The sequence below is a fragment of the Ambystoma mexicanum genome, chromosome 5q (assembly GCF_040938575.1).
Source record: "Ambystoma mexicanum isolate Mex_15411 chromosome 5q, UKY_AmexF1_1, whole genome shotgun sequence".
Lineage (NCBI taxonomy): Eukaryota > Metazoa > Chordata > Amphibia > Caudata > Ambystomatidae > Ambystoma > Ambystoma mexicanum.
Window position 1 is genome coordinate 525,411,563 of NC_090933.1, and position 15,568 is coordinate 525,427,130.

Sequence of the window (15,568 nt, forward strand, 5' to 3'; positions counted from 1 at the left end):
TAGCAGCTCTAAAGACCATGTTGGAATTCAAGCTAGATGCGATGAGCATTGACCTGAACCTCCTGCAACAAGACGTGAGGGCGCTGGCCGAACGCACAGGAGTGTTAGAAAAGGAGGTGCAACTTAACAAGAATAGCTGTACCAAGAACACCAAAGAAGTTTATGTGCTGCAACAACAAATGAGGAACCTCGAAAACAGGGCAGAGGAAGCAGAAGGACGAGCCAGAAGGAATAATGTGCGCATTATAGGGCTCCCCAAAGGAGAAGAGGGCGCAAACCCGACAGACTATCGAGACTATGCTGCTCCAGGAAATAGGGCCAGGGGCCCTCACGCAGGGTTTCACGGTGGAGCGAGCGCACAGAGCCCTGACGAGACGACCGCCACCTGGAGCTCAGCCCCGGCCGATAACAGCCCGTATACTCAATTATAAGGACAGGTAAAAAAATCCTCGCAAGGGAGGCACGATCAGAAGAGGGTCGGCTGACATCACGGCATACCCGGATTATACATTACTGGTACAGAAACAGCGGATGAGCTATATGGCAGTCAAGAGGAGCCTACAAGACGTGATTAAGTAAATGCTTTTGTATCCAGCCAAACTGAAAGTCTTATATAAAAGCCGAGCTATCGTCTTTGAGACACCGGAGGAAGCGAGTAAATGGAAAGACAAAGCAAACCTGACGGAAGGGCTGGTGATCAATCGAGAGGCGAGAATGACCATCAGTAGGGTAAAGCCTGCTAATGTGTACTTAGGCGGACGTACGTCCATAATACTTTTTTGAGTACATTTGTAAAGGTAAATACCGTAACAGTATGCTTAATAAGCAGGAACTATGGAGTTGGATCTTCAGAAGGCTGCACGAGGAGGAGTTAGTCTTTAGCCCAGTTTCGATTAGATTAGGTAGGATACTAACAGTTATGTATCCTCCTGCTGCACCCCGAACTCAGGCACTTGTACCAGAGATAGGGGTGAGACGCGGGGTTGCCTGAGCGCTGGAAATGGAGCTGGGCAATTGTTGGGGAAGGGGGCAGGACGGGAGTTGGGGTAGTTAGAGGGGGGTTGGTATACAGTTATGCACAGGGGTGGATTAGCAAATGCCCCGGGAGGGGAATGAGAGTGAGAATCATAGAACGGGAGATGGCGGAGCTTAAAATGGTGACTAGGAATGTCAGCGGCCTGAACAGCTATATCAAGAGAAACAGGGTTATGGCATTTTTGAAATGCCAGGAAATAGATATAGCCCTCCTGCAAGAAACTCATCTTACCAGGGAATGGCAAGATACCGTGGCATGGAAATGGAGGGGGTGATCTTGGGCTCAACATACTCAGCATATGCCAGAGGGGTCCTAATATGGGTGGCGCTGACAGTCCCGTTACAGGTCCTTCAGACCTTCCTGGATAAGTTCCTGGATAAGGATGGAAGAATGATAGTACTACGCAAAATGGTGGAAAATAGAGACATTTGTGTGATTAATACGTATTCTCCAAACCACGACACAGTACCCTACTTCAGATTCCTTAACCCTAAGATAAGCTCATATAGGGATAGCGCAGTGATATGGGGGTCCATTTTAACTGCACGCTGGACCAGACATTAGATAGATCGGATAGCAAACTCACTCATCCAACCCCTGCCGCTAAAGTTCTAAACGCGCTTTTACATGCATTCAAGCTGGTTGAAGTGTGGAGAACAATGTACCTGCAGGGCAGAGTATACTCCCAATATACGGCTCCCAAAAACCTCTATACAAGGTCAAATTATGTGTTTGTAGGAGAAACAGCTTTGGGAGAGTTCACAAATGCGGAATATAAAGCAAGAGTCCTCTCGGACCATGCTCCTCTGCTGGTCACATGGCAGTTCCCCCCTCCTTCCCCCCGAGCTAGGATCCCAACGTGGAGACTCAGCGTTGAGGCTCTCAAGAATGTTGGGTTTCGAGAACACCAGAGGAAAGAGGTGATGGAATACTTCAAACACAATACGGGCAGCATGGAATCCGCAGGCACATTATGGGAGGTCAGGGGCGGCATTTGCAAAATCAAAAGAGATGCAAGATGTTATTACACAAGAGCTGCAAGTAGCGGAAGATAGACTAGAAGCCACAAAGCGTACAGGAGATACGACCCTAGGGGAGGCCAAGGACGTGTCTCGCCTACAACACCAATGTCGGGAGCACTGGAACAGGCTGGACAAACTTAGCTATACAAAATACGTGGAAAGACAGCATGCAGAAGGATACAAGCCTGGGCGCTTGTTAGCCTGGCTTTATAAAAATGAAAGTAAGCGATTGTAGATAGTGATGGGGAACTGTGCAAAACGCAAGATGGGGTGAACAAATGTTTTTATGATTATTACAAGAAACTGTATGATGAAGCCGAGGTGGGCCACAGGTCAGAGATAGAAGCATTGTCAGAAATGTATCTCCCCAGACTGACCGTGGAGGAAAGAGAGAGGCTGGAAGTTCCCATCACGTTAGAAGAATTTGGATAAGTGATCTACCAACGGGCAAAGTTCAAGGAGCAGATGGGCTTCCCAGTGAATTTTATAAAGAATATAAGGCGGAAGTCCTGGCCCCATTGCTAGCAATGTTTAATGAAGCGCTGGACACGGGCTGGCTGCCCAGGTCCTTGAGAGAGTTGGTAATTGTCCCCCTCCTTAAACCAAATAAGCCGGTTACGGACTCTGGCTCATATGGACCCCTTTCATTACTAAATCAAGATGGGAAGATTCTCACAGCTTTAATGGCGAATAGGCTCAAGCCGACCATCGCCAAACGTATACATTTGGATCAAACAGGATATGTTCCACACAGGAATATTACGAATAACCTTAGAAGGTTACACCATATAATAGATTGTACCCAAGGGGATACACAGCAGCTGGTAGTAGCGTCACTCAATGCAGTCAAGGCGTTTGACTCAGTCAAATGGCCTTGGCTGCTAGCAGTGCCAGAGAGATTCGGTATTGGACCCACGTACATGGGTGCGGTTGCTGCATAATGAACAAGTAGCAAGGGTCAAAACGGGTACAATTATTACGGAACAATGTCAGTTAAGTAAAGGCACGAGGCAGGGATGCCCGTGGTCACCGATGCTTTTCATCTTAGCGCTAGAGCCATTAGCCGTCTACTTGTGGGATGAATATGGGGAGGCTGGCATAGTCACACCGGGAGGGCAGCATCTGATTTCATTTTATGCAGGTATAATTAGTCGCTAGCCAGTTGCAATTTGTGGGCAAATGGCTGTCAGATGAGCAATCACAGAATCACGGCCACTTCAGGCAAGTAGCGCACCATTCTTTTTTGAAAGAAGTAATATGGATAACCGACCCACATGCAATGCGCCAGCCCTGGCTGGTGAGGCTGGGGTGTATGGTGTGGCCTGTCAGTTACTGGGGAACATAACACTGTACTCTCCACAATTCCTGCTAATTGCTCTAGAAGGGGCAGATGAGCAGTTGCAACACAATGTGAGGAAATACTGGGAACCGAAGGGGGTTGCGGCGGTGGGTAATGTGCTTGAAGAAGGGAACTGATAGACAACTGACAGACAACACTGGGCTGAATAGGGGGCAACATCTCACATATTCCCACCTTTTAAGAAATATTAGATGCAGATGGCCAGAGACCGGGGCGCCCTTGCAGTCAGATGAGACAATGGAGATATTTTATAATATATCAGACGGGGGTCACAAAGTCTCGAAGCTATATGAGCTACTGATGTCCAAGGTGGGAGATGAGCTGGTGCAGACGAGGCAGAGTTGGGAGGCGGACTTGCAATATCAGAGGCAATGTGGACTAAGCCACGGTGTACCACAAAAAGGTGTCCAGAAATACTTGTCTACAACAGATTCAACTATATGTGACTCAGAGCGTATCTGGCCACGAACAAAATAGCAAAGTTCAACCAAGCAGCAACACAGCAGTGTGCGGAGTGGTTAATGCAGATCTGGTTCATATGTTTTGGGCCTGCATAGAGATCGGCAGAGGTAGCCCAAGCGTTAGCATGGGCGGGTATCACCCTGGATATAGGATCCCCCCCCCCAAGCTTGCTTGCTGGGGAGCTTCACGAGGCCCAAAAGAGCGAGACTTATTAGTAAGCTCAAGGATTTAGCATATAGACTTGCAAAATGGAGGATATGATTGGGATGGAAGGCGCATGCGAGACCTTTGATGAAGGGTTGGTGGTCAGATCTGATAAAATGGGCAAACGCAGAGACCATGGCGTGGCAGGAATCAGTGGGTCAGAGCACGGAAAAAGGGTTTGGGGGGTGGCGGTAGATGCTTGGAGACAGTTAATAGTGGAATTGGTCACATATGAGCGGAGCACCGAAAATGCAGAGGAAACACCCGCTTAGATGGAGAATGACACAGTAAGGATCGCTAAGTGATAAAGTGTTGAGGTGATTGAATCATTAGGTGCGATGTAGGCCGGGGATGGGGTGGGGGAATGAGGGAAGTAGACAATCAGGTCATAATGTAATATGTGCTGTCAAGGTTTATGCAAGTCTGTAAGTTGCTATGTTTATTAAATAAAATAATATTTTTTTTTTAAAAAAAACAAACAAATTGAGAAGCCACTGAATGAATCAGCACAACAAAAATGCAGGTCAAAAGACCCAGCAAGCACAGGAAGGCTGAGGCATGAACTCTCCCCTGTGTTGGAGGACATGAACCATTTTGGAGATATTTGCCACTCTGTCCTTGGGGGGAAGGCCCAGGGAAGTGTCAAAAGCCAAACCTATAAACTGGAGAGACTGGGACGGCAAAAACAGAGACTTGAACAGATGTGCAGAGGCCTGGTCTGGGGAGTGAGCTCAGACGAGCCAGGCATCCAGGTAGGGAAAAACATGAATGCCTTCTCGCCTGCGGCGAGCCAATACCACTGGCAGCTGCGTATAAAAGAACATTGGTGCTGAAAACAGATCAAGTGGCAGGATGGACCCTGAACTGTAGTGGCAATGGCCTACTACAAATCACAGGTAGTTCCTGTGATTTAGGTGAATTGGCCTAGTATGGGAGGCATAGATCATATCTATCTATATTTGTTTTTATATAGCGCAAAGTCGTCCACGGGCCTCAGAGAGGTAATCATCCTGGTGAACGACCGGTAGGTCCCAAGCATTGGACGTGGTGAGACACCATTCCAGACCAAACAGGAAAAATCCCATAGGGGAATTATAGCAGAAGTCTCCTTAAGAGGCGCATCGCACATGGGGCTGCAAAAAACAATTTAATCGATACCAAGCCTCCTCTTGGAGCACCTCGACCCTTCCCTCTCACTGAGCATTGCATTTGGTGCTTCCCCTTCAGATCTTGCTTCCTTCCCCTGTTTGCATAAGAGGGGATGGGTCGAAATCCCTGCCTCTACCCATGGGGGAGGAGGGCTGTTGCTGAACTGTCCGATCCAGGGATTTGGCAGTCACTCGAGGAGTGAAACCTCTGGAGGGGCTGGTTCGGCTTTGCCCCAAAGTAGTTGCTGGCATCAAACAGCATATCCTGGAATTTCGCCTGAGCATCCGGGGCGAAACCAGAGGTCCTTATCCAGGAGTACCCCCTCAAAACCATTCCTGCCGCCATGACACAGAAAGCCACGTCCAGGCTAAACTGCAAGATTTGGGAGGATGCCTCCCAGACATTATTGGGCCTTAAAGCCCACTCTCATCTCACCCCCAGGAAGGTGGTCAACAGCGACAGACTGCAGAATTTAGCCAGGTGTAGGGGAGGCATGGTACCACAGGTATGACATTGACACAATTAATACAATATTTAAAACCTTTATTGAAGTTGTTGGGGCTGGAGAAACTCCTAATTTGCCTTATAACCATGATGGGAGCAGTTCCGGACATCAAACGATAAACAAAACAGTACTAGTGGAGTCCGTCAAATCAAAATGGCCTATGCTAACAAAACCTAATGCCTGTCCTATCTCTTGTACAAAAAGTGCAAAAAGGAGAAATGTATGCGAAGGAAAAATCAGTGTTTAAAAGAATAAATGTGGTAGAACCCGCTCTCCTCCCCACATTAGTCCTCGCGGAGTAAGGCTGTCCCTGTAGGCAGGATGAAACACTCTGGTTCGGTTTTCGACACACAATTAGCAGTTCCAAAACATGCATGGAGGCCCACCTGGCCTTCCACGTTAAAGTCTCTTTTCCTGACTTCCAAATAATGTTTCAACATAAAGTTCACATGGATCCCCCTATGTACGGCTCAGACCCTTACAACAAAGTGCACGCAGGTCCCCCTCTGTCGGGCTCAGACTTCTCGCAACAAAGTTGTACAAAACTTGCAAGGGGGAGGGCTCCTTTCCCCAAGCTTGTTATACTTTGGGTCTCCACCTGTCGGGCTCGGACCACTTTCGGATGCTTTCAAATGTGCGTGGCTTTCTTTGGAGACCACTGAAGGACCACTTTGGCTCAAAGTTCACATTTTAACTTTCACGCTCCCTTTTTTTTTTTAGAAGTTAATTTTGCTTACTTCACTTTTGCGGTTTATTCGCTTTATTGTTTCAAACAACGTACCTTTTACAGAGACCTTCCAGTGGCCTACTTCCTGTCGCCGAACCACTCCGTTACTTAGCATCGCTGATCTCACAGCTGTTCTTACTTCAAAGTTCATTCACCGGTCTGCCTTGCTTCATGTCTCATCCACACGCGTGCACCCTTCACTTGCGATATAATATTGCGACTTCAAACTTTAACACATACCGGTCTCTCATGTCGCTTGCCAACTCACTGTCTGTGCGTTTCTTTCGGGGTTTTACATTTCCAATTCCAAAGTCAAGGTTAGTACCACTGGCTTGGCCTCGCCTCACCTCCCCAACTCTGGCGATCACCTGGGAGGGTCGCTGGCATCCTTGAAACACAATGCAGCCTTCTGATGTGGGATCAGGCCTGCTCCATAGGTCTTACGCGGCCTGTCGGAGGCAACGACCTCCAGTAGGTAACTTTTGGGGTTTTCGAGCCACTGCTCTCGTCCCTTGGTCCATCGCTCTGCTCCAGTAGGTTTGTTCTGTTCATACGTGTTTCACCTTGCTCAGAGGGTGTCTCTAGGTTCTGCCTTTTATTTGTATGAGGAGAGCTAATTGGTATCAGGTGTATGCACTTTGAGTTAAGTGCCTTACTTTGCCTGACCTGATTAGCGGGACATGTCCAGTACGATGTGTGACAGTTAATGTTGTTACTCTCAGTCACCCTCTTCCTCGGCCCAGTGATCATGTAAAAAAGGGGTTGGGGGGTAGTTGGGACCTCAGCAAATTCAAAAAAATAGAATGGGTTAGATAAACAAAATAGGGAGAAATACTATATCTCACCATCGGCAGCCTCACCCCCACTCCCCGAATACCCCTCACCCAGGTGATCCTCCCACACTGGTCCATCCTGGGTCTGGATCCAAAGGCGATTGCCGTGACCTGGCCACCTGAGATAGAGATCCCGGGGAATAGCAGGTGAAACACCCTCTGGTTTCTCACACAGGGCACAGGACGCATCAATGGCCCATATGCCCCGACTTCCAAAGCCAAAAACGTTCCTTCTATAAGCATCCAGGCTCTTATTCACTCCGTCAGAGGGTAAGGAACATTTCTTTAGGCTTGCCAGGGCAGCCTTAACCACCAGGCCCTCAGGAGAGGAGTATGAAGAGAGAAAAGCCAGGCCAGCGGGCAATGGTCTATGCTTTTTCGCCAGGTCTAATTTTGGGAATGAAGCCAGATTAGTCAACAGCTCAAGCACTGGAGCCTGCACAGCGGAATTTAATGGCAGTAGGGTTTCTCTTTTGCAGATCTTCAACAAGAATGTCCATCAATTTCAATTGGACTTCTGGCCTTAAAACGTCCGACAACTCTAAGGTATTAACCAACATTGCCATCCGGCATTGGAAAGAAGCCCAAGGTTTTCCCAGAGTCAGTGCAGGTAGCATGTCCAGCTTCGGGACATGTTCAGTCCCTTGCCCCCTGCAAATCACAAGCAAGTTCCAACAAAATGCCATCTTCTCCATAGGATATACGGGTTAGTGTACAAAAGGGATGGTATCAACTTCCTCCAGGAAGCCTTCGATGCCGGGGCTTTGGCAAAGATGCCCAAAATCTTGAGCAGAAAAGCTTTCCATTCCTACGGTGTGAGCTATAGGGTTGGGAAAGGTACCTGTGGTGCCTCTTCTTCTGAGTAGTCCCTGAAGCACTGAATTATCTTCTTGAATGAAGAGTGACGAAAACTATTGCTATGTTTCTTCTTATCCTTACGGATCGAGGAACGGTATACTTTAGGACACTCCATGCTCGGTGACCTCAAACAGGCCTGTCTGATACCTTTTTCCTTTTAGAAAAGGGTGAAAATCTTTGCAGCATGCTCACGAACTTCCATAGGGTGCATTGACCGACATTAACTGATGGTATAAACAAATCGTGCGGGGGTCGGAAACGGAAAACTTGTGCAGTTGACACAGGGTTTCAACCCTGATGTATTCCTAAGATTTGAAATGGCAAAACTTCTAAAGAAGTAGTGTTCCACAAGCAAGCAGAATGTGCAGGAAAAGGAACCAAGATAACAGGCGTGACGCCTCAATATATACTGACCACAACATCATAGCAATTGCAGGGTGTGTAGAATAGTCAAGCGGAGTAGACGTAGAGCCATGCTGCACACTCTGGTGGCAGAAGAGTTTGCGAAGAGCGGCTGTGCTGGGAGATGGACATGATAGATGAGAAATCCGCCAAAGGAAAGAATCCATTCGAAATTCCTTTTTACTTGATGATCTCCTGCAGATCGGAAAGGGGCACTGACTGAAGTTCAAAGGCAGCATATGGCCAGGGTAAAATGCGACAGAGCAAGCCTTGGCCTGGTCCAGTTTGTGAAGCACTGGAAAAATCCAGGTCAAAAGCTCTCTGCCGTCTTGAGTGCATGGTTTTACAGGACACACAGCTGTCCATGTCATGGTCCAGTTCCAGACACAAGACAGCACCAATGCAGATCCCACAATGGCATTGTATGCCTTCAGTCCCTGTAAGGATTAAAAGCCAAAGCTTTTGGTAGAGATAAAGCTGAAAAGTCAGCCAAAAAGGAGAGTGGCAGTTCTCTAGCACCTGTGCATACGGATACATATAACTATGGGGGGCATGAGGATCTGAATATTTAATTTGGACATCTCATCTGGCACCTGTGGCACCAATGACACAATGAAAGTTTATCCTGAGCTATACTGCACTCATGGTGGCTTGGGATATTGTAAAAGATGAGGAATCTGAAGGAGGGAAATGTTTTTTTTTTTAGAAACATTGCTCGATACAAACTGTAAAACAACACAAAATATTTGAAAGCCGGAAGAAACAAAATGTAAATATTACTTTAGTCTGCCTATCGCTGGCAGACAGTGCCAGCTCGGTGACGCGAGGCAAGAACACATCCAGGTAGACGACAGGCTTCATATCAGAGAATGGCACTGCAAAGTTCAGCCTCTTTTCCGAATCCCAGGACACACATTTTTTCATCATCTCCTCGGAAGATGCAGCTGACATATTTGGGAACAAAGACAAACAAGGTACACATTATATTCCTCTTCTATCCAAGTATCTCAATTAATCTGAATGAAATGAAACAAAGTAAACAAAACATTTGATCATCCTTTCTTTCACAGAATCATCATTAGGGCCATTTTTTTCCACAGACTTCCGGTTAAGGCTATACAATCACTTTTATTTTTTTAAACGGTATCTATAAGATGTATAGAAATTGCAGCACAGCTCAATATAAACAGAATATCATACATTCCATCATCAAATTACCCATACAGTAATTCCTTGCCATATACACTTATAGAGGAGGGTGTTACAGATTCATAGGTCATGAGGGTATCAGCATAAAGGCGCAAGTTCAAGGATAGATCTTTCCACATCAGAACACCATATTACATCTCTCAACCATTCTTTCTCGGTGGGTGCTGCTGGGCGAGTTCAGGCCTTAAGAATACATCATTTTGCTAGTAGCAGGAACAAAGACCAAGGTTTTCTAGACCCTGTATGTAGATCAGTAGTTCTTCCCAGAGGATGTACAATCATCCATTTAAAGCATTTCAGTGTTCCATCCAAACATTAGGCCAGGCTCTCTAAATTGGTAGCTATGGCATAGCAAAGAAGGGAGGCAGGAAGGCTATTGGATAAGAACAATTCTGTTCCCAATATACACACCAACATAGTATACTATACGGATACACTGAACAATATATACTGTTTAATAAAGGGTTGCACATAAAACACACATCGATCAAATATGTACTTGAGTAGTAAACATCAGAGCTATTTGACAATCATTGCATACCTGTAATCGTCTTTCTGATGCGTGTATCCGTTTAGATTAATATGCTTTGCACAGGCCGACATCTAGTGGGTGGTGCAGAGTATTACCGGATTTGTTTTTCCGATTTTGGATTTTTGGGTGTGTCGACGGGACGTGTCTGTGATACTATCCCTATCATGACATGTTCTATACCATGATCCCTCGTGCGTTGGGGTCCTCAGATTGTTTTTTTCCACCATCTTGTTGGTCGCACTTTGCAGAGCTCATTGTACTATTGCACACGGTCGAGTTTCAAGCGTTACTTTAACCCCTTAAGTGCCACCGACGAGCCGGCTCGTCGGTGGCAAGCGCTCCAGGTTGCCACCGACGAGCCGGTTCGTCGGTTTAGGCACTCTGTTTTGCTCGATCCCTGCAAAGCAGGGATCGAGCAAAACTGTAATCCAACCCCCGGGCTATGTGAGGGGGAGGTCCCCCCTCACTGCCAGGGGGGTGGATTACCTTCAGTTTCACATCGGCATGCGTAACGCACGTCGGCGTGAAACTGAAAGTAAATTCCCTGCAGAAGCCATTTTCGGCTGCTACGGGGAAGAGAGAAGGTAAGAGACCTTCTTGTTCCGCCTCGATCTCCGGCTGTATTTCAAGACGGAGATCGAGGCGGGTATCGTTGGAAAGGGGAGATCCTACCCTTTCCAACGATACCCATTGTGTGGCATTGCTGTCCGTGAAACGGGCGCAGGGCGCGCGATCCGCGGGCAGAAATGCCACCGGATCAATACAGATCCGTTTGTGACACGGGGGGAGGGGAGGCTGCTTACTAGGTAAGCGGCTCCCTTCCCCCTGTGGCCCCAAAGCATGGGGCCACAGCACCAGAGACCTCTGGGGGCAGATGATCATTGCCCCCAGGGGTGAACATTTTTTTTTTAAAAAAATCCCCCCAAAAAAAATCGAGGGATGGGGGATGTGGGAGGGGGTTTGGGGCCCTGGGGCCCTGGGGCCCACTAGACCACCAGGGATATGACAAAAAGAGGTGTCCCTGGAAAGGGGAGGTTCTCTCCTTTCCAAGGAAACCACTGATATGACACATTGCTGTTCACGGATCAGCGCAGAGCGCTGATCCGTGACCAGCAACCCACTGGACCACCATTGATTTGTTTGTGAGTTGGGGGGAGGGGGGCTGCTTCAAGTAAGCAGCCCTCTCCCTCCCCCAGCCCCCAAAGCATGGGGGCACATGCACATGAACCCTGGGGGCAGATGGCTGACCATCTGCCCCCAGGGAATGTAAAACAAAAAAAATGATGGGAAAAGGGGGTGGGGGGCCATTAGCCACCATGGATTTTTTACTGATTAAAAGGGGGGGTGGCTCACCCCACCCCAAATGGAGGGCCCCACCTCACGCAACCCTCCCTGGGGGCAGATATCTGCTCCTAGGAAGGGGCATCTGACCCCAGGGAGGGATGCATGAGGTGGGGCCTCCACTATCTGACGCCAGGGAGGGATGCGTGAGGTGGGGACCTCCATTTGGGGTGGGGGGGGGGGGGGAGTGCCACCCCCTGTTGCAGTACAACATTTGCTGCCAATTTAGGGTGCCCCTCAGCCCCCCCTAAAAAGCAGCCTACGATTTTGTATTTTTTTTGTTTACCCAACTTCGCTTGGCGCAGATGGCCACATTAGTGTGCTAATCTGGCCCCAGGGTGCCCAAACCCTACTACCCCATCTATTGGGAGTCCTGTTCCACCTTTTGTGGTGGCCCTCTCCCCCCCACCCCAAATGGCTGGGGAGGGGGGACACCTCATGCAGCCCTCCCTGAGCCTCCTAGGAAGGACTGCATGATGTGCCCCCCCCCTCCGTTCGGTGTGGGTGAGGAGAGGGCCACCACAAAAGGTGGGGCAGGACCCCCAATAGATGGGCAGTAGGGTTTGGGCACCCTGGGGGCAGATTGGCACACTAATGTGGTGATCTGCGCCAAGCGAACTTGGGTAAACAAAAAACATGTGAGGTACCGTTTTCATCGGGACACCTGTGGGAACACGGGACGGTAGACCATGTGTTGTTGGGGGCGTGTTTCGATGGGTGAGCCGAGCGAAATGTGCAGAAAATGCGTTTTTTCCCCACATTTTGGACTTTGTAGGGATGTCTGGGTAATACATTCTGGGGCGATTTGGGCATATCATACCTCTGCGGATTCCCACGGGTGTCCTCTTTTCGGAAATGTTATGGGTTTCCCTGTTTTCCCCAGTGGCTTGGACACCCGAGGCCCAGATCTGTATGTTGTGCCGGTTGGCAGAACATCTCAAATTCCGGTCTGAAAACAGGCTTGGGGTTACTTGTGTTTTAGGCTTTCCCCATGGCGGCCAGGTAGGTGCACCCACACATGTGAGGTACCGTTTTCATCGGGACACCTGTGGGAATGCGGGACGGTAGGCCATGTGTTGTGTTTGTGTGGTTTTCATAACGTTTTGACCCATTTGCTGGTGGCCTTTGTCACACAACCCTTTCATTTCCCAAATTTGACCTACATTTAGTTGCTGCTTTAGGCACCATACACTTTTGTAACCTGCACAAGTCACCTACCCTTGAAAAGGTCTGCCTGTGCTCTTTCAAAAAATGTATGCTTGACGTTCTTCACCACATTGGTTTTCCTGATTTACACATGCTAAGTGCTTCTGTTCAGGCTGTGAGCGTAAAACCCCTGTGTACCATGGCTCAGTGTTTGGCTTGTGGTATTACTTGTTTTGTAAAACACTACAAAAAATGTGTGCTCTCCTAACTGCAAGAGTCGGGGGAATGTAGCAGAGCATTGCTTTTCTCAAAATTCATATAAGCCAACCATGTCCAATACATACCTTTTTTTCGGTCATTTTCCCGCTTTTCCCCCAATCTATGGCAGTTTCCCCTACCTAGTTGTTGCCTGACCTATACAAATCATCCCTTCCGAAACTTGGAATTTTGTCTACTTTTCAGAAATACTTGCCTTTCTGTCCTCCAATTCGGCTTTCCTACACTTTTCTTTCATTCCGTCCATGCATGTCCAATTGGCAAAAATGGCCAAAATCGCCTAACTCTCACAAAAGGGTTGATAACCACATCAAAATATTTTTTTTTCGTTTCCACTCAACCAGCAAAGCCAGGAAATTGGGGAATTCAGCAGAGCAAACCATTCGTTCCTAGCTCTTACAAGGAAAAAACCACAGGCTTCTTTGTACATCATTTTATTGGCATTTTTTGAAAAAACCCCAAATGTTCGCCCTTTTTGCTTATTTTCTGTCACCCCCCTACAGCAACCTAGGATTCCTGGGTGGCATTACGACCGCCTACATGTGGGAAAAAAGGAGCCAAATTTGGCTGAGATACCTCATGTAACAAAAAAGTTACAAGCCATTGAATCGCCACATACCGAAATCACCAAAAAAGGCCCTGACACTGGGGAGAAATACCCATGGCACTTAAGGGGTTAATTATAATATTTTTGCTGTCCTTGATTCAGTGTTCAAGGAACGGCAACCAGCGCATGACTGCGGACATTGGCACTAGACAGCCTACAGCTACAGGCTATGGCCTTTACAGTAGAGAGAGTGGAAGAAGACACTTGCACGTCTGCAGTTTAGAAGAATTTCCATAAATTTCCCCTCAATAGTTATCTTGCTGTCCCCCAGCTTCGATCATCGAAAACACGCCATTTAAATTCTTTCCCACGTGTAACAAAACGCTTCCGTGGAAAGCCAGAAAAGGTGTATAATTATTGCATCCCTAGAGACCACCAGGAGTAGCTATACCAGTCATGTAGGCTTTTAAAGCCAAAAATATTAAACGATTGCTGATAGAAACGCTGGCAGCTTTCTCAATGCAATCTGAGGCATCGTCGGAATACCCAGCAAGGGAGGAGGAATCTCAGCCGGAACAGGATAGCATTGACATCTCTTCGGATGGCGAGGATAATTCAGATTGTGAATCGGAAAGTTCACAAGGGCCGGTCCCCAGCTCCGAACGGCAGACGCCACGTGTTGCTATGGAAGCCCACCCCAGTGACAGGGCTAAATGAAATAAAAGAGCAGGTTATAAAAGAGAAACCTGTGAACAAGCAGGACTTTGTAAAAATATATCCAGACAAAGAGCAAAGAGAAATCAAAGACTATGAACTATTCAGGAAAATAACAAATAGCCCAGAAAGAAAAGATGGGTGGATAAGTTTACCAGGGGAGAAGAAAAGGATCAACCTTTATAGAAGGAAAAAAGAGAAGAACGTTCAAGACAATAATAAATGAACTGTACAAACTGATAAAAGTGATCACTAGAGACCATCTAATGATGTTATGTTACTTTGCATTTATATAGCGCCTTATGTACCATTGATATGATCTCAAGGCTGCGTAGGTTGAACGCCCTTGGGAACCGTAGTTCAAGTCAGTAGAGAGAGAGAGAGAGAGAGAGAGAGAGAGAGAGAGAGATAAGAGTCATAAGGTGGGTGTGAGCACTGGATATGTGTGCAGCAGGTGTGGCACTCGTATGATAGCTGCTTCTTAGCGGTAGGTGTGGTGGGTAGGAGATCAGGAGTATGTGTTCGTTCTGGCAGGGTGATACCAGACTGATTCTGGCTGTGTTAGACCTGAGGAGAACGCCTAGGCTGGCGGGTGTGCAGCCAGCTGTGTTTAGTTAGGATGATGGGGAATATGTGGCAGATGTTGGTATGAGAACAGCTATACTGAATGTGTCATAGTATAGCTGTGTTCTAGTTGAGTGGTGGTGTATAGAAGAGAGTAAGCGTGGCAATGAGATATGGTGGTTTTCAGTAGGTGCTTGAGATCGAACGCACATCTGAACCATTTATTCCACCTGTTTTATTCACTCAGTCTGTTCAGTCGGCTTCGTCTGTACAACTCCATCCGTTGAGTCCGCGCCATCCGTAGTGACTACTCCAACCGTTCCATGCACTCCAACCGTTCTTGCACAATGTCCATTCCATGCCCTCCATCTGTTCCATGCATTCCTTCTGGTCCATGCACTTCGTCCGATCCATGCATACCATCTGCTCCAGACTCATCTGCTCCAGACTCTTCATCCGTCCCACCCACGTCAACCGTCCCATGCACTCTATTCTGTGCACTCCATCTGTATCATGTATTCATCCTTTCCATACTCTCGTCCACTTTATTCCTATCGTCCACTTCATTCCTCTCGTATATTTCATTTATTTCATCCATTTCCTTAATTTCATCCACTTCACTGCTTTCATCCCGTTTATTCCTTTCATCCACTTCACTACTTTCATCCACTTCACTCGTTC

General features: G+C 47.5%; 1 protein-coding gene across 1 annotated transcript in view; it reads right to left on the reverse strand.

Annotated features, from left to right (window-relative positions):
* PRKDC (protein kinase, DNA-activated, catalytic subunit) overlaps window positions 1-15,568 on the reverse strand; it is a 3,362,625-nt gene that overhangs the window by 2,693,374 nt on the left and 653,683 nt on the right. Inside the window, exon 24 of the mRNA XM_069621025.1 lies at window positions 9,339-9,502. Coding sequence (XP_069477126.1) covers window positions 9,339-9,502 — 164 coding nt within the window. The remainder of the gene's footprint in view (window positions 1-9,338; window positions 9,503-15,568) is intronic.